Here is a 19,391-nt window from a genome sequence, read left to right on the forward strand (position 1 = left end):
TTATACTGTATCATTATGGCGGTTTACGCGAATCTAAGGACTTATTTTTATCACTATATCAAAATGTTATTTATATATTAAAATTTAATTTCTAAGATTTATTATAATATTGATCAATTAGTATCTATTATGTATTTTTAATAATTAACTTATAAAATTATTTTTTATATACTGATTTCTGTAAACAAAGTATTAAAAATTCTTTAAAAGATTTACATATTTTCGAAAATAAATTATTAAAATCACATTTTTAATATTGTAATGATAATACAAAAAATATTTTACCTTCCGAAAATAATCGATAAGGAGAATTAATATGAATTACAACTTTAAGAGTTGTTCGCTCGATGGTAGCACAAGTCAAGTTTTCTGTTTAAATAAGGTCAGAATCTTTGTTGAATAGCGTATATATAATGTAATTTGTTAAAATTTGAAAAACAGAATAAGAAAATCATTAATATTTTATATTACTTAATTATACAAATACACGCACACACATAACGCGCGTACGTGCGATCTATGAATATTAATCTTATGATTCCTGCACACATTTAAGGCCGTTGTGAAAAAATTTTGGTTATAAAGTCATAAGCAAATCGACCAACCAGAGTTCGCTTCTCCTCACGGTCCAAAAATAGTCGACTGTGATTGGTCAATTTGCTTCGTCTTACGATTACGACTAAAATTTGTTTACGTGTAAATCCTGGTCTACAATAGATGATTTAAACTTTAAACCATAAGAAATGGACGAATCATAGTCGAAGAATAGGAAAATAATCGATATGATTGGTCAATTCTTATGACTTAAGGACACTGTAGTAACCATAAGCTTAAGGCCATAAGTGATCATGTCCAATTGATCAAACGAGACTCTCCTGATTGATCAAGGGTGCTTTCCATTTAGTGACACAAGTATCATTTTGTCCTTGTTAATCATTGAAAGCCAAGAAAGATAGAACGATACTTGTGTCGACTTGTGTCACTAAATGGAAAGCATCCCAATTCTCTTTCTGTCGAGATCATGAACACGAAGCTTTACACTGGTCATGCTTTTCTTTTTACATAAGACTCTAATCTATGTTTCCTATATGCTTATAGGTGAAATCAAGGTGACTGCCATTTTATCGAGTGCGTGAAAATGCTGTCGATTTCGTTTATTTTACTTATTAGTGAGTAAATTAATACATTTGTAATAGTGTAATTCGCGATCTTCTCGCTAGAATGACGCAGTTCCTGCCGCCGAATCTGCTGGCATTGTTTTCGCCACGTGAGCCGATTCAGTATCTGCCACCGGCCAGCAAGCTTCCGCATGAGAAGAAAAACGGTGGTTACACCGGCGTTGGGAGCTTCCTCAAATATTTTGAGGTAAAGAAGATGCCCTCTTTCGGAGCGGATATATAAATATATAAATTAATTATAAATTAATTTGTATATATTTGTACAGTATAAAATACATTCAAATAAAGTACTTGTTTTTGTAAGATAAAAGGAGTTATATTTTATACATTTAATGTAAACAATATCAAATTAAAATTAACCTGTTTTTCTTACTATTTTATACTCTGTTTTGTTGTTTAGGTACATTTTATTTTTTATTTCACTAATATTTTTCAATGAGATAAAGGTATATTCTTTTTTTATAGGATCCTAAGGATACTCCGCCACCTGTGCGTGTAGAGACTCGAGAAGAACGTCTTGAGCGTAGACGAAGAGAACGAGCAGAACAAGTTGCATATAAACTTGAACAAGAAATTGCAGTATGGGATCCAGCTGGTATCTCTAATGTTACAGCAGATCCTTTTAAGACTCTGTTTGTAGCTCGAATTGTAAGTAATATTTATAGCACTGAACAAGTATGTAATTAATTCATTACATGATTAAGCTATTATTTAGAGTACAATGAATCATAATTGTCCTTACTTTTATTTTTATAGAATTATGACACTTCAGAATCCAAGCTGAGAAGAGAATTTGAAGTATATGGACCGGTAAAAAAGGTAAGTGTCTTTTTTTAAAAAAACATGGATCTATTTTTACAATTCAGTAAAAGTAGTGTGGTTTTATATTTTTGTATATTGTACCTTTTTACAGATTGTGGTAACGCATAATACAATTAATGGCAAGCCTAGAGGATATGCTTTCATTGAATATGAGCACGAAAGAGATATGCACTGTAAGTAGCAACAAGTCGGAAAGGTGAAAGAAAAAGTGCTACCCTTGTCGCGAAGCTCAATGAGCCTCATATAGTCTGGAATATCATCTTACTTAGCGTCACTTCCAGCTAGATTGTGGGGGCAGGGCTATAGTTAGGCTACTCATTTTCATTGGTCATCACTTAAACTAGACGGTACCATTTGGGAGGGGGGGGTCCCGCCATACGCACACCCATGCAGGAATACCGTTCTGTAAATGCATAAATATGGTAAAAGCGAAACAAACGAACAAACAAAAACAAACGAAGCAAACGTTTATTGGCTATCTTTGATTAATGCAGTTTTTATCTTGTTCTTGGTACAGCGTGGTGGCCGCTGCCGGCAACTAGTGCCGTTCACTATTCCATGCAAAATCCCTGAACCTGCCTGATAAGATAGGTTTGTATGTGTGGTAAGATCCAACATACAACAACGTTTGTTAGCGTCTACTTGCTTATCCTATTTATCGTGTCTGATTTTGTCAAGCGATACGCGATTTCGATGGAATTACAAACGGGCGTCTATGATTGACACCTGCCAAACTCTTTACGGGGATTTTCGGATTCGGGAATTTTGGGCGTTTTTTTCTCTTAGAACATGCCCCGTTAAAACTTCATGGATTCGTGGATCTGTGGATTCTAGGATTTGCGCAACTACAATCGGCTCGTAGAATCTATGGGTTGTAAAAATTCGCGGACATTAGTATCTACGGATTCAAGAATCGCGTGAAAGTTAGCATTCTACATTGAAATTGATTGGTGGGCTTTTAGGACAAAGGTTCAGGGACACACATTACCTATTTTTTTTTTGAGCGAATACAATGAACACATATAGATCAGAATATTTTGCATTTATTTCTCATTCCATAAACACAAATAACAGATTATCTCAACAGATTATCTCAAATTGATACAACTATTAATTCTGTGGCTTGAAGGTAGAAAGATTGAGATGTATGTAAACACAGATGTTTATTTCTGCCTTCTTGTCGTAGAATGGCATTAGTTTTATGATAGTATTATGATGTATCCTAAAATAGGATAAAGGTACATCCGGCGGTATGTATCGTTGTACATTTACATGAATCATGCAATTAGCCCACGCGCTTTTTTAATCATTTTTATCAGATTCATTTTCGGATTTTATTTGTTTATTATAATTCACATATAGTAGACTTTCGAAAATACTAATTTTTAATGATAGGCTCGAGACTGCGTCAAATGCGTAAAATATAGGGATTAAATTTTTGGAAAATTGCGCTATTGCCATTATCAATAACAATTGAATACACATGTATAATTTTCTCGATTAGAATACGTGAAAATAGTTTATTGATAGATGTAAATATGAAATTTGCATGAAAATCCAAAATGGAGAATACAGCAAAATATGTGATAAGATTATTAGTTTAAATGCTGTTATAGTTCAAGGATATTTGTTGGAAAAAATAATTTTAAGATTTAAAATATAAGTCCTTGAACATATCAATTTCGATATAGAATACTAATTTCTTTTATTCCGCATCGGTCTTTTGTTTCGCGATGTCATTTTTTTTTTTTAAACATATGATCTCGGATAACGCAATACTTGCGGATTGTAGAATCGTTGGATCCTAATTTTCTGAATCGATGAGTCTGGCTTTCGTTGACTTAAAAATTTTTTCGAGATATCCAAAAACTCTAGAATTCCGTAGGCCTCGATTTACAAAGTTGGATTTCCGGATCTACGATTGTGCAGTATATAACGTGGCAAATAACCGACCGATAAAAACTACTTCCTCCCCCTCGAGTCAGGGAGATATCAAGTTTTAGCGTGGAGCGAACAACAGGCACATTTGCCTTTAACATTATGCTAAATGTAACCTACTGTAGTTCATTGTAACACGTATCATTAAGTATATACGAAACATGCGCACGGTTTGGTCGTAAGTAAAATGAAATAAAAGCGCACCAGGTAAATGCAATGTAAACCTCTTCGGAGATTGAACGAACGAACGAACGAACGTATGAAGACTGGGCATCTTCGCAATGAGTAGTCTCCTCGCGAGTCTCTTACGAGTTCATTTCACGATTAGACCGTACCTCTAAGCTTTGTGTTAACTTCCGTACGTAAGTAGCCGCGGTAGGTATTTTTTGTATTTGCTATACTTTTTTGGATCTTAAACAAGTAGTTTTAAGCTGCTTTAAAATCCGGAGCATCTCTTGCCTCTGATCGTCGTGCAGTCGCAGGTTTGCGATGCGTCCCCGTTTTACATCGTAAAATGAATGTAACATTGACATTGAATTTTTGAAATTGAGTATATTTGCGAATTTTTGGGAAAAAGTAATATTTGCTAGAAGAGAAAAAGAAAAGATCTTACCTCTCCTTTAATTATTTAACATATGATATACGCATATGAAAATATAAAATGTAATCGCAATTTTTATACGGTTTTTTAATTAAAAGTCAATTTCCGAATTTATAAGGAAACGTTCAATTATTATTATGAAATGTTGATAAATATTTCTTTTTTTGTTTTTAAAGAAATTTGTATGAATTCTATATAAGATATGAAAAAAAATTTTTTTTTTTCATAATTTGTAAAAGTATGATATACTTATATTTTACCGAACAATAGATATTACTATTGTTAACAACTAACAATAGCTTTTCATTTTACCTAGTAAAACGACACACGTTGGCAAGCGGATTTGTGCACGATCGGCTGCAGCTCGTATCATTACCTCGTTATTCCCAATTATTCCTGGATTGTCAACAGTCACATAATTTGATTGATCCTGCTGCGTCGACGATTGCAGCGATCGATGATTGAAATGGAAAATATTTCCTCAACTTTAACAAGAATACTTCTTAAGATACCCTGCAAGAGAGCGTAATGTCATTACTGACATTCGAGATTTCGTGAATCTCGCTCAGTTTTAGGATCTATCGTTCTTTCATGCGACTACCATTCGCATTCCTTATCCTACGATGTTGCGAGCAAAATTCAGTCGATTCTTCTCCTTTCTTCTTCTTACGATTCCCCGTTCGAACAGATATCGAATATTTCTTTGAGAAAGGATCTGCGGAACCGAACGATCCTGTGAGTCTAATAACTTGCAGATAATTTGCAAATCGAAGCATGTATTTGGGAACTTTTCAGTCCTAGGATTGACAGGTCTATTTTTATGAATTCTAGAATTCACAGGTTCTCGAAATCACGGATATATTAGAAATTCCGCAAGTTCGGATAGTCCGTGAATCCGAGGATCTGTGTCGAGACCCAGTTCCAGTTGGTTTTTTGATTTTTTTTTTTTTCCGAGTTCCGTAGATCCGAAAGTTATTGGATCACACAGAATCTAAGGATTCTAGAAACTATCTCTTCGAAGCTCCGTGAGTCTTGGAATGTGTAATTCGGAAAACATTTGAAAGCATATGGATTCGAGGATCAGTGGCTCGGAGATATTGTAAGAGTCTCCACTTGTGAATAAATGATTCTCGAATCCAACGCCCGATTCCAGAATGTCCAGACAATTTAGGATCTTGATGTCGGCCGATTCCAGGATCTGCAGTCCCAGGAATCATCCCATGTTAGGTTTTTCGAAGTTCGCCCTTTCGTTGGGATGTAGACGCCGTAGACATAATCATTTAGGCGCATTGATTCGCTGGCGAACAGTAATTTCTGATCGGTATCTTTTAGCTGCATATAAGCATGCGGATGGTAAGAAAATAGATGGTCGCAGAGTGTTGGTCGATGTCGAGCGGGCGAGAACGGTGAAGGGTTGGCTACCTCGAAGACTCGGCGGCGGTCTGGGTGGTACTCGTAGGGGTGGCCCCGACGTCAACATCAAACACTCGGGACGGGAAGATAATGAACGGGAACGGGAACGATATCGCTTGGAACGTGAGAGAGAGACTTCGGGACGTGGCCTGGATAGAGACAGGTGAGTAACGGAGGAATGGATAACAAGAACCCTGAAAGAAATTACAAATGTAAAAATTGTTTCTAATTATTTGTAATTTGTATTTTAGAGATCGTGATCGTTTGGATAGAGAACGTCGCAGATCGCGCGATCGCAAACGAAGAACTAGAAGCAGATCGCGCGAACGCAGGCGCAGGCGTAGTCGCGATCGATTACCAGATCCCGATATCGAAGAGATCGAACGGCCACGCGACAGAAGGGATCGTGACCGCGATCGCGATCGAGATCGCAAGAGGCGGCGGTCACGAAGTAATGACCGTGATCGTGATAGAGATCGTAAGCGAGACAAACGGGAGAGAGATCGTGATCGTAGGGACAGAAAGGATCGTAGCGATCGTCAAGACGAGGATACAAAAGAGATTCGTATTAAGGAAGAGCCCTTGGATGGTATGATTTGATAAAGAGACAAATTTCAACATGATGTTTTAAAAAAGATCAACGTAAGAATGTATTAAATTATCTTTCAGATTATCCCGACTACAGCAATACATTCGCGACGTCGGGCTCATACTTCACCGCAGTCAAGTACGAAGACGATAACGATCAGGAGGTGGAAGAGAAATACCGGATTCCAGAGGGTCGCCCCGACCCACCTCCGTATAACAATTACGATTCCGTACAAGATTATTGATCTCGAGCAGTACATGTTTTCGTTGTGTCTCTTTTTTCACAATAGGCCACTGTCGCCGCATTTTATGGTTATTGTCTCTACTATTAGCGCAATACTGACTCTTTTAAAAGTGATCCAATTTGAACATTCTTCAATTATATAAAATCTGAAGAATTATTGTATTGTAAAAGAATTACTCAAGTTCTGTAAAACGTCTAATTTATAGGACTTTCAAAATATGATAAATATGTAATTACTCTTACAAATACAAATGAAAAAAACAGAAAGGGAAAGATTTAATAATAAAGTTTTGATGTAAAAAGTCATTGAAAAAAAATTAGATATATTGCTATATATATATTTATGTTATGCAATATAAGAATGACTGGTAAATTTGATAATAAATGGCTGGTAATGTACAAATTGCTTCATCGTTTCTTATAATATCTTTCTTATGATTAAATTATAAGAAGTTTACGAAAATTATACATAGTTGAAATTAATTGTACCAGTTTATTTAAAATATTATTATTTTTTCTTATCTATTTTATCTATTATTTTTTCTTCTTATCATTTATCAGATTATATTTGACATAAAATCTTTGACGTGTATTTTAATGAATTAAGAACAATTGAGATTGTAGCAAATCATGCAAAAATTCGTGGCAAAAAGCACGCGTGTTTCAATCTATTACTAAAAACTTGTGTAATTTAAGTATCGGCATAACTACATATATACATATACATATATATATCAACGTTCATATACTACCAGCCTCCTTAGGACAAACTACACATTTTGACTCATGATTGCTACATGTATATTTATATGTTCGAATAAATAAAATATGAAATTAACATTTGTTACATATATCCTGTCTTTGTTTTCCACAACAGAAATTATTCGAATATCTTAATTTTCTATCGAAATAAAGTTTGATTTCCAAGTGTAATGCAAAGAGAAGGATAATATCAGCTCGTGAAATAAAATGCAATTTTGATTTCATACATCGCTCTGCAATTCTGAATTGATTCGTATGAGTTTGATTGCTTGATAGGCCCGATCGCCACGCAAGCGTCAACTTTCGCCAGCGACACAAAAGCACGATCGATTAATGCAGTTTAGTTAGAACGAATAAAATAGCAGGAAATAATATTTTTTCTTATATTTTTTTCTAAATATAATTTTTAAACGAAAATCGTTTATCATCATCTTATATAGTTTTATTATTGCAGCACACATTCTATTATTGCCACATTTGTTTAATCCAATTATATACTTTTTTTTATTAGAAATGTATATTAGCAGTTTTTGTTTCATATAAACTGAGACAATGTTCTAATTTGTTTATTTATTACTTTAAATATCTAAATAAACATATTAATTTCTGATATTAACATATTTATTAAGAATTTATGTGATTACATGTCTTTTTATTACAACAAGGACATTTCATTATTAAATGAAATAATATATAATGTCGTTTCTTCAATTAATTCCCATTACAAATTTCTTATCACGTATGCGCGATATTCCTACTAACTGCCTGATATGGACATTAGCGATCATCTTCCGGAAATTGCAATCTCTTTCCCCTTCCCATCTCTCTTCCTCTTCATGCACTTGTCGAAACTAGCCCTAATCCACTTTCGATCGTTTTTAAAAATCATTGACAGCAAAATTGCTTTCGTATATCGATCCTACAATCAGAACTTTCTCTTAATTCTTTCAGTTATTCTCGGCAGGATTCTCATCACGATTTCTTGATTTCAGTAAATCTTTTTTTACACGCAGCGAGTTTATTCACTTTCGTCTTCATATCTACGAGAAAAATTTGCAGAAGAAAATTTATTATGAGTTAGATAATAAAAAAATAACATAAAAGGAAGAAAAATTTACTTCTTAAAAAAAAAAGAGGTTTTTTACTAACGAAATTTGATGTTAACAAATTGATGTTAAAAGTAACAAGTATTTGTTCTAAACATATTTTGAAAACGTTGTTAAGAGAAAAAGAAAATGATATTTGTCTTATAAATAAATTTACGATATCAATTTTTCTACAGAATGTCTTTCCATACATTGATGGTTAATGGAACAGTGACGGTTCAGAGAGTAGCTCGAGATGATCCCTTGAGCTCCGGTAAGCGAAGCGGGTTGATGTTTAGTATTCCGGTGGCGGAAGCGATACCCCCACAGCAGCGTGTAAATTGATATAATATATTGCGCTGATAGAGTTAGTTGAATGTGTGGATGAATAGATAGCAAGATAGTGGGATAGAGCAAGCTGTTAGTGAATATATTATGTATGTAGAATGTTTATAAACTCTACAGACTCTCTTTCGCAGTTTCTATTTTCTTGAAATTTGTATTTATAATAGTAGCAAAGTAAAGTAAAAATCGATATTAAGCATATGGGATATTTATAAGTCCTTTATCTAACGTATATTATCACGGAAAATTTCCTAAGATGATGTTTCGTTATACAAGATATGAGATTGTTGAGAATAAAATAAATAAATTTATTCACATCACTTTTCTTCTATTGAATTTTGAATACGTATATCCACGCGAATATAAGTATTTGTAATAAATAATGACCATTTATAATCCTGCGATTAGTAATAATGCAATGATCGATAGATATTAAGCTACTTATCCTGACTTATTCGACAAATATCATTTTTGAGAGTGTATTAAATGAGTACTATTCGTTGGAGTCTGATAAAAGCAGATTTGGATAAAGTTTCGTAAACGGCTTACTTCCGATTTTGATAAAACTTTGTAAAAGCTTTTTTCCGAATCGATATAAAAACTTATTGAAAGGTTTTTTTGGCTTTAAGCGGTTAGAAATGAATGATAAAAAATAACTGAAAGAGATCTGTTTTAAATTTTTATATACAAAACAGACATCTGTCAATGAATGTTCAGTTCAGTCAAACGTTCAGTTATTTTTTTTATTACTATTTTAACAAACATGTTATTATTATTATTATTATTATTATTATTATTATATGATATGTTATGTTATTATTATTATTATTAACATGTTATTATTATTATTATATGAAAGAAATTATTAATTAAGATTTCGTTAAATATTAATTATTCGATTAAATATCTATTTTTATTTTTTTTTTTTCATGTATCATGTCATAACCGAATATCTGATTGAACTGTACATTCATTGACAGATGTCTGATAAAGAATTGCCCGATTTACGTAATATCATTTTGTTATATGTATAAACAAATGTGATTAATTAAATGTGTGTTAAATTAAAAAATAATTAATTTATTTAATTAAATGTTAAAGTAAATATTTTATATACAAAACTACAATAAATAGTAATTATACACACACACACACACACACACACACACACACACACACACACACACACACACACACACACACACACACACATATGTATAGAACTGAATAACGCGCATCGCGTCCACTTTAGACGGTAACACAAACTTAGATTATTTAAAAATGTTATTAAAAGTCACGATTGCATGTATGTATAGCTGATATATTTTACTTATTTTCATGTCGTATTATGCAAATTCAGAAAGAGAGAAAGAAAAAAAAAAGAGGAGGCAGGAGAGAAAGGAGAAAAAATTTAATAATAAATAAATTCTTCATAAAAATGTTAAAATCATCATACAGTCAAGTTTGGTAAGATTTAGAAAAAAAGCAAATGATAAGTATTTGATAAAACTTTTCCTTTTGTGCTATCACGTTCGAATCTTTCGAAACCTCCTTCTCTCATACTTCGTACATGATTGGCCACATATGGCCACGATTTTGCATATATCTATCGATGTACCTTTCCTCAGCTTTCCCGCGTGATAGGGTCGCGAGGGCATACAAGGGTGGGTGTACGCCGACGATCAGCGCGATTCGCGACGGCGGTGTTGCGTCGGGGAAGCGAGAAAGGGAGGTTTCGCCGGGAAGGGATGGCAAGAGGTAGGCGATGAAGCTGAAGGAGGATAGGGAACGCAGGGTGAAGGAGGGTGAGCCGGCAGACCGGCAGGTAGCCGGAGGGTGGAGGGCGGAATGTGGGCGGCTGGCGCTCTCGAATGGCGGGGGGGGGGGGAGGGGAGTGGGGTTAGTTGGGGGATGGCGCGCACAGGAGGTGGCAGGCTCTGGCTCTGGTGCGTCAGAGCCTGCAGTGAGCCCAGCAGTGAGGCGAAACGTTGGGCTCCGCGCGGGAGTCTCGTGGCCGCCCGTTTCTCTCGAGAGTCGGGGTGCCTTTTCCCACGAACCATAATTCATACACCACACCACGCCACCCCCCCTGCCACCACCATCACCACCACCTGCCCCCCTCCCCCCACTCGCGCGAGTCCTCTTCCCTCAGCACTCCTCATCGGTTCGCCGCATCGCGAAATCACACGCACTTTTGCGGTTGTTTGTGGAAAAAGCGCGCCGGCACGCACGCACGACTTTAGGGTAGGCAGTCCCTCTAAAGTATCCCTTTGGGATATAGAAGCCCTCTGCGGTGCTTAGACGATAGCCACGAGGTTGGCAACACGCCGCTTTTTCTGTGTGCTTCCGCGATGAAAAGACTGTCTCGTGCGGGGATGCGGATACCCCGTGGACGACACGCGCTGGATGCTGCGAAACCGGCCAGAAGACTTTAACGCTTCGATTAAGCATTGAGCAATGCCGGTCGATCATGAATGATTTTTTTTTCCTGTGTCATTGATTTGACAATCATGAGAGTGTGTTTTTTCATAATAAATTTTCTCAGATCTCTATGTGAATATTATGAGTGCAAAGGTTTTACCTTCATCGTTGCGCTTAAGATATTATTTTAAATAACAAGGGATTTGTCAGATTTTCAGAAACGGTTCAAATTTATATCGAATATTTAATTTATGGATCGAGGTCGATCATTGAGAGAGTCGATATCATCGTCATTATCATTATCATCATCATTATCACCACTTTACACTACGTACACATACGTACAGAATCGGTTAAATACTTTCTTTAACCGAATACTTTCTTAATTTAACAGAATATCACAAGAACGAACCGAAAATATTAAATGTACGAGAGATAAATAATTTGAAATTTTTTACCGCAGAGATATTTAGTACCAATGTTTTATAGAGTTTCTTAAAAAAGGAACTGAAAGTCTGCAAGAGGAGTGTAGTGTCTTGGAGGTCGAAAGTTCACGAGGACTTCGACTGCGGCTGCCCGTACGCGTGACTGATTCCGATGACCTCTAGCATTGACAATTTATCTAATTTTAATTATTTAATTATATTGAATTTTAGTCCTGAAGTCTGCAATTTATTCTACTACATTTATCTACTACTACTATTTTTTTTGACATATCCGAATTTTTGTTTTCATTAATTTTAATTAAAAACTTCTGTTTTATTTTATTATATTCGCACAATGATATGATGCTACTTGAAATTAATTCAGAACACTTAGTTTGATTATCGCTTTAATCAAATCTTGAATAAGTTTTAAAAATTTTAATCATTAATAGATATATTAAATTAACTGATTATGCAGATACAAGTGTAATACATATATAATCCAAATGAATTAATATAATATTTTTAATCAAATTAATCTTAATATTATACTAATATTTCCATTGACATTGCTAATTTTTCAATGAATCACGAGATCTCATTGAGTCACACCATAGGCTTATATAAATCTCTAGGCTAGGTGTCACCGGCCTATCGTAAATAATCCCACTATCCCTTCTCGTAATTATCCTAACTCATTGAGTATTCATGAGATTCATTCAATTTTCACGAAATTCTCAATTGTGCAATCACGAAGCAATTTGGCAACGTGTGCTTGTGCTTCATCTATCGCGTTTTCGATTAAGCGTATCGACGAGGAGATCAATCGATTGCGATAAGTCAAACCCGCCTGTCAGACCTCATAGGATAACATGGGTTCGATGCGGAGGGATGCCGCGTGTGTTTCCCTTGTCCGCGAGCTCTCTCACGCACCGCCAATGCGGCTGAGATCGCGCGATCCCATTGGCTGCTCCCGTGCCGTGCCGTGGTGTTGGCGATGGGTACGTCCAGGTTCGACGCTCGTGCTCGACCGTGGTGTGCGCGCGTATATTCTTGCTTTTCCCCTGCGAGGAGCGTTCAACCAGTTGGGCCAGGCAGGTGATCGCAGGAAGAGGAAGCGTGGACGTTTTCCGTGGACGCTTATCGAAAATCAGCCTAAATGACTGTCGGCTTACACGATCACTGCGGCGTTGATGGTGTCGACAGTTCGTTAAGTTGATTCGCGTGTAGCCCGCGATTTTTTTATTTCGTGTGAAAGTGTGACTTTAGTGTAGTTTAATGCATTCTTGCGTTAAGAGGAAAACCGAACGTCTGGAAATTCAAAAAGTCGCCCGCGAATCAATCGCAAAGATCAAAAATTAAGATTAGGAAACATTAATTAACAATTAGGAACATATCGGAAATAAAAGATTTCAGATTTTCAAGGTTCATTCGCAAAATTCGAAAGAGAAAATAAAATCTTTAGAATCTTGCGACAAAAATGCTTGAAAAAATTTAAATTCTTGTCGGAAACCCTTCGATGTCATATATTTGCATTAATATATCTGATTTGTTTTAGGTCTATGCGTCAGGATAATTTTCTGATTATTTAGATGATGTCGGAACCGAGATGACGCTGGCAATTAGCCATTTTGATAAATTATTAATAACCGCAGTCAATAAGAAACCACAATTAGCTTATAAATGTCATTAGCTCCGTGCCAATTTATCGACCACTTTTTCCTGAAATTAATGCCATATTTCACACGTTGTGCGTACGTGCCGGTCTCGTGCTGCGTCTGGCTCTGAGTCAATAAAAGAAGGCTCGTACGAATTCGATAAGGGCAAGACGGGGGTGGATCGGAGAGTGGCAGTGGTGTTTCGTCAATGAGAGAGAAAAAGAGAGCGCGGTTTGTGGCGAATATATCGTGTGACGTGGTTATTTTGCGGTTGTGTGTAGCGAGATGATGCGATCCGGTACCGGGCGTTATCACGCCGGCTGAGGGAAGAGTGAATCCTTCGGCTTATCGTGTCGTAAGAACGACGAGCCCTTGGGAACGACGCGCGCTCTGAAAACGAGCGAAAGTGCAGTGTGCAATACTCCTTCGGCTGCGAACGCCGTCGTCGACTGCACCTGCAGGGGTGCATTGATCCGGCGGTGAGGTGAGAAAGGGGGCGGCAAAGGACGGGGGAGAAGGGCGATCGAGTCGCAGCGGTATCCTGGAATTTGCGCAGGACGAACGAAAATGCGAACCATGCCGGATTTATCCTGATCTTTTGGGATTGGTTTCTTTGCCAAGAACAACCCCCCGTACTATTCCTTGTATTCTATCCTTGTAGAATAACATTATTTGTAATATTATTTACGATGCTCTCGCTTGATAAGTATATTGACATGAGACCTTGAGACAAACAATAGTATATTTCGCAACAGTTTCTAGGAAAAATGTTTAAAATTTGATATATAAAAGATCATAGTGGTAATCCTGGAAAACTGGTATTCTAAAATCGTTGCCGCTGCATTGTAGAACGTAATAAAAGTGAAAGTAATTAGTTAACAAGGTTTGACCAAAGCCGATTGTAAATCGGAGAGTATAAATCACTTTTTAGAAATTTGCTTTAGTCGGCTATTTACTCGGGAATCTTTTCAATACAGGCAAGGTCGTGATAAACTTCTACCCTTTAAATCATCGAACACATTACTTCCGCATTATATCTCAATGGTCAATTTATTGTACTCCTTACGCTAGAGTTCTCCCACATTTTCTTCTGTGTATACGTACGTACGTACGTACGTGTGTGTGTGTGTGTGTGTGTGTGTGTGTGTGTGTGTGTGTGTGTGTGTGTGTGTGTGTCGTGTGGTTCGCTTCGTTCTTTCTTTGTACAAAGTTTCACCATCTCGAACACGAAAGTTTCCTCACAGCCGCATCGTCGGTTCGGTGCTGACGAAAAATATATCTCTAGCGACAAAAGGCGTTTAGCAGCGCGACTTATCTTAAACGAAGCCTCGGCCGCTAATTTCCAGATATTTTTAAGGGGATCGATACTGGACTGTTTGCGGTTCTTATGCATCTGGCACACGCGCGCCGGCCAGCATGCAAGCGCCATGGGCATTTTTTTCATCTTTCTGCCCCTTTGAAGCGTTCGATCCTTTGAAGCACGCCTCTTTAACTGCTTAGAGTCTATGAAAAATATGGTACTGCTACGCCCATTAGAACTCCCATGTGTATTCGAACTCTCAGCAGTTGACTAGCTATACATTTTTTTTTATTTTTTATGAGTTACTATATATTTTTTATAACCTTTTACTTTTTAAAAATTTTTAACTGTTGCTGATTACATTTTTTTCTTTATTCAAAAACGGTATGTATCAAAATCTTTTCTAAGTTAATTTCTTACGTTAGTGATAAGATATATTCAATATTCGTTATATAATACATGTGTAATCGGCTTTAGATATGAATAATACCGTGCTGATATCGTGATATAATATTTCGGGTAATGTAATTATGACTACAAGCAAGAAATTAATTTCGAAAATTGTGCCTATGCCTATGAATCTTCTTTGCATCGGATGATTAGCGCGTGACATTTCTCGAGAGGGTGGAAGTAATTCCATTTTTCTCTCCGTTGTAACCGTTTTTTCCGGCTTAGCCTCGTTTTTTCGCGATAACACCTTTATTAATAGCTCATCGCAACAGGAACTAAGTATCCTACGTCGTTGCGTTACTAGTTATCCTGCGAATAAATATTTATTTTTCGCACTTTCTGCGCGCGCGTGCGCACAACTTTTTAGCAGGTGCTCGCTAAGTTGAAGTATTTAAAAGAAATTTACTTATAAATATTATGCCTTTACAATAAGATTTTTCTATTAAAACAATATTTTTGATTTAAAATATTGTTTTGTAGTTTTTGTAAGAATGTCTATTAATTATATTGTTTTATTATAAATGTTGTCAGGATGTTTTGAAAAATATGTAAAAATATGTAATTATGAGGCTTTGTTTAAAAAGTAATCCTAAAAGTAATCGCTTTTTGTTTGTATTAGAACGAGTGAATGAATTTTTTTTCTCTAGCGAGAAAAAAAAAATTAAATTTTTCTTTTAATTTGAATAGTCGGGATTTTTTTCGAGATTGGATTATACTCGCAACGTTCTCATTTAATCTTTAAGCGGACAGTTTAAAAATAAGTCGCTGCTACTCGGGGTTACAATTTCATTTTAATTTAGTATCTTTGTACCTTTAAAATTTAGTACCAAGAGAAAAATAGTATTTCCATATAAATATCATTTCATGTTTAATAGTTTGCTATAAAAATAATTTAAAAAAAAAATATTTTATCATATATCTTAATTAATTTTATAAATAGATTTCAAATTTCAATTAACAATGATTAAAGTAAGTTGTTCAGGAATGTAGAAACAAGCAAATATAACAAATATTTTTCGATCTAAATTTATTTAATATTTCATTATTATGGACACATGATATATTATCCTGTAGTGGTTAATCGAGATTCAATCAATCAAAACTCAAAGAGAACCAATCCCACTAGTACGCGGAAGAATTTAAAGAAGATTGTAATCTCTTTCTTCGCAAAGTTTGACGGATCTTGACCCCCTCCGCAAGTTCGCCAATCTTCTTCATTCAGCCGGTGGTTTAACGTTCGCCAGACGGAAGAAAAAACGCCGAAGAGTAACTTGGAAAAACTCCGACGACGACGGTGACGTCTCGAACGTCGCTGTAAGATCGGACGTCGGGAGTAACGTGAGTGTAAGTGCACAAACGGGACGGGACGGTGGTGGTGTTCGGGCGGGGGGGGGGGGCGGTGCGGGGCCGGCAAAGCCTTGTGACGAAACGAAGGATTAGATGGTGGAGGTGCTCGGGGGCTGGGCTAGGGAGCCTACGGGGCCGCGCAGGGCACCTCGCACCTACCCTGGGCCAGTGCAGCTGCAGGTGCGCCGTGTGGGCCCCCGCGAAAACGTAAAGGTCACCATCTTCGCGGCCCAGCTGCGGGAAGATTCGAGGGATCGCGGAATCTATATCCTCGGAACGAGGTCCGAGGAGGGCGAGGTACGCTTGAAGCTCGTCGCGCGGCACGCACAAGGCGCGAAGAGCGAGAAACTCCCGTCGGAAGAGATTGATCCGACGGGACAGGACGAAACGGAGAAGGAGGACCGGATCAGTCCGGGTGGACGGCCGTTCGTGGCCAGATTCAAGCACAAGTCGGAGCCCGGCTCGGGCTCCCGCATAAGAAGCGAGGCTGGCGAGCGCAATGTGGCAGAGCGGCGGCATGGGCACCCATGCGGCCAACAACCCGTGGATGAAGCTGATGGGCATCGTCCACAAGGAGCGGAGGCATCACGACTCGGGGTCCGCCGCCGCCGCTGCCGCGTCTGGAGTGCAGGGTTCAGCGACCACCGGCAGCAACGATCGGACGCTCAATCAGTGAGTGAATTCGAACCTTAAAGAATTTCCTCATTAAACGCAGTTTTTACTTTACTCATGTAAATTTCAATCACATACACACAAAATATACACACATTCCACAAATCTTTCCCCTCCCCCTCTCTTTCCATCTCCATGTTTTAAATGTGAATGAAGTGAAGCTGAAAAATTACATAAATACAGAAAATCCTGAGATGATTTGCCGTCGAAAGTCGTAGAAAGGTGATAACTCGTCGGCATGACGAGGCGAACGTAGGATGATTGAAACTCGATGAGTTCGATTTGTCCATTGAAGGGTCGACAAAAGCAAACACGGCGCATCATCGAGAAAGAAGGAAGCAGTCGATCTGCGCAGTTATAGACAGGCTCCTTTCCTGTCATCCTCGATCGAGATACTTGATCGCCTTTCAAAGGCGGTTCTTTGCAAGTGTTGTGGGCGCGTTTGTGCGAGAGAAGTGACTTTCAATTTGGCGAGCCAATAGTATATCAAGTAGATATTGGTAGATATCCGCTGTGCATAGTGACGTGTCACATGACATCTGTCTATTTCTGTTTCGTTATTTTATATATGTTATATTTGTTTTGCAAATTCCTCTCAAGAATTCGTCAATCCTTCAATCTTTTATTTTATATTTTCCTCAATTTTTTCGACTTACGCGTATAACTATCGTACCAAATTCTAAATTCTAGAGCTATAGATTATCGCATGAAAAACTAAAAGCATATTGCTACGGATTAATTCTTATGTTTCATAAAAAGCGTACTCAGTGCGTGATAACATCAACGAGCGTAACAACTAGATGCGATATTAACAAGAGAAGCTTCATTTCGCCCCTCCATCGCTTTCATTGTTCTTCCGTCATTGTTTCACTCGAAATAATTCTGTTGTTCAAATCAACTATTACCATATTACGTTTGTATCATCTACCTTCACGATTCATAAATTTGCTGATTTTTATCCATTCCTCGGTATCGTTTTTATCAAACGAATTTGTTAGTCAAGGCGCGCTAGCCAATTTTTCCTCTTAGAATCATTCCTCTTAAATTCCGAATTGAAAAAAATAGACTTAACTGTATAAATCGCGAGCATTTTTTATCTCATCTTCTTGCATGTGTGTTTGACACGATTTCCAATTGTATTTAAAACACAATGTAATTAATTGGTACTATAGGTATAAATTGATAATGATAATAATACATATTAATCCGTTGTCTTACAATTTCGCATAATCCAAATTAATTGCTTACGTTCGGAAAATCTTTTACAATATATTTACTTTCCTTTTGATACATTAAATGTACAGATAATATATATAGATAAGAAATATATTAAAACGTAATATGTATTCATTCGTTGAATATATATTCTAGGTTGAATATATATTCGTGTTTGTTACATTTAGACCATGACCTACTACATTGATATGAGTACAACTCTTGATCGTCCTATTGGCGATGTCTGGCAAATGCAGGAAATAATTTAATAACATTTACATTTTATTGTATTTTATTATATTATAAAAATAACTTATAATAATACTAATGATATGATAAAAATAATAATTTTATAATTTATATACGTTTAATTCTACAGATCTCTATATACGATTTAAGAACTTTAATCCTTATAAGATTAAATTAATTTTTAATTATTTGTACGAAGACTTTATTTTTAATTTAGCGCGATGTTGGTTTTATGCAATTTTCGATTTATGAATATTTAATTTCACATATAAAATGCCTTCAAATTGAACATGCTAAATTGAGAAAAGAAAAATTATTAATGATATCATTAAATTATTAATGATAAAATAAAAATATGTAATAAAATTTTGTAGTATTTAATTGCAATAGTAGTGCTTCATCGATAATTTTAATGTTCACATATATTATCAAGATCATAAATAACTTTTAAAAGATTTTAAGTAAGGTTTTAACGATCACACTGTTTATTAAAAAATTACTAATAAATAAAGTTGACGATACGAACGAATGTTGGAGTTTCGAGTTTTTTTCTTTCAAACATTTACTTAAATATGCAAATTTGCAAATAATGTAGAATTTATGGTATTTTTGGAATTTATGGTAAAGCATAAATTATGGTATTCAATACATGTTTTTATGATGACTTTATTTATTAAT

The 19,391-nt window shown here is 36.2% G+C and overlaps 2 protein-coding genes across 5 annotated transcripts in view; both read left to right on the top strand.

Moving 5' to 3' along the window:
* The first annotated feature begins 1,006 nt into the window (after positions 1-1,006).
* On the top strand, positions 1,007-6,930 carry snRNP-U1-70K (small ribonucleoprotein particle U1 subunit 70K). Of its 2 annotated transcripts, XM_089070981.1 has the most exons (8): positions 1,007-1,128; positions 1,221-1,365; positions 1,644-1,826; positions 1,935-1,997; positions 2,092-2,173; positions 5,872-6,115; positions 6,204-6,541; positions 6,622-6,930. In XM_089070981.1, the coding sequence occupies exons 2-8, from the start codon at positions 1,222-1,224 to the stop codon at positions 6,783-6,785; spliced, it is 1,218 nt and encodes a 405-aa protein (XP_088927107.1). In that variant the 5' UTR covers positions 1,007-1,128; position 1,221; the 3' UTR covers positions 6,786-6,930. The 2 variants fall into 2 exon arrangements, with proteins under 2 accessions (XP_088927107.1, XP_088927106.1); XM_089070980.1 differs by having other exon boundaries at positions 1,095-1,365.
* Positions 6,931-16,930: 10,000 nt separating this feature from the next.
* shaker (potassium voltage-gated channel protein Shaker) overlaps positions 16,931-19,391 on the top strand; it is a 107,279-nt gene continuing 104,818 nt past the window's right edge. For all 3 annotated transcript variants that reach the window (XM_089070974.1, XM_011637135.3, XM_011637134.3), the window contains exon 1: positions 16,931-17,249. In XM_089070974.1, the coding sequence (XP_088927100.1) occupies positions 17,077-17,249 (173 nt within the window). In that variant the 5' untranslated portion in view covers positions 16,931-17,076. The remainder of the gene's footprint in view (positions 17,250-19,391) is intronic.

This window comes from Pogonomyrmex barbatus, unplaced genomic scaffold (genome assembly GCF_055798465.1).
Source record: "Pogonomyrmex barbatus isolate J1 unplaced genomic scaffold, ASM5579846v1 scaffold11, whole genome shotgun sequence".
In the NCBI taxonomy this organism is placed as follows: domain Eukaryota; kingdom Metazoa; phylum Arthropoda; class Insecta; order Hymenoptera; family Formicidae; genus Pogonomyrmex; species Pogonomyrmex barbatus.

What these genes read in the sequence shown, in the direction of transcription:
- snRNP-U1-70K (XM_089070981.1), top strand. Translation starts at nt 1,222, where the DNA reads ATGACGCAGTTCCTGCCGCCGAATCTGCTGGCATTGTTTTCGCCACGT. An exon ending in GCTTCCTCAAATATTTTGAG is followed by an intron (nt 1,366 to 1,643) that starts GTAAAGAAGATG and finishes CTTTTTTTATAG; the next exon opens with GATCCTAAGGATACTCCGCC. An exon ending in GCACGAAAGAGATATGCACT is followed by an intron (nt 2,174 to 5,871) that starts GTAAGTAGCAAC and finishes GGTATCTTTTAG; the next exon opens with CTGCATATAAGCATGCGGAT.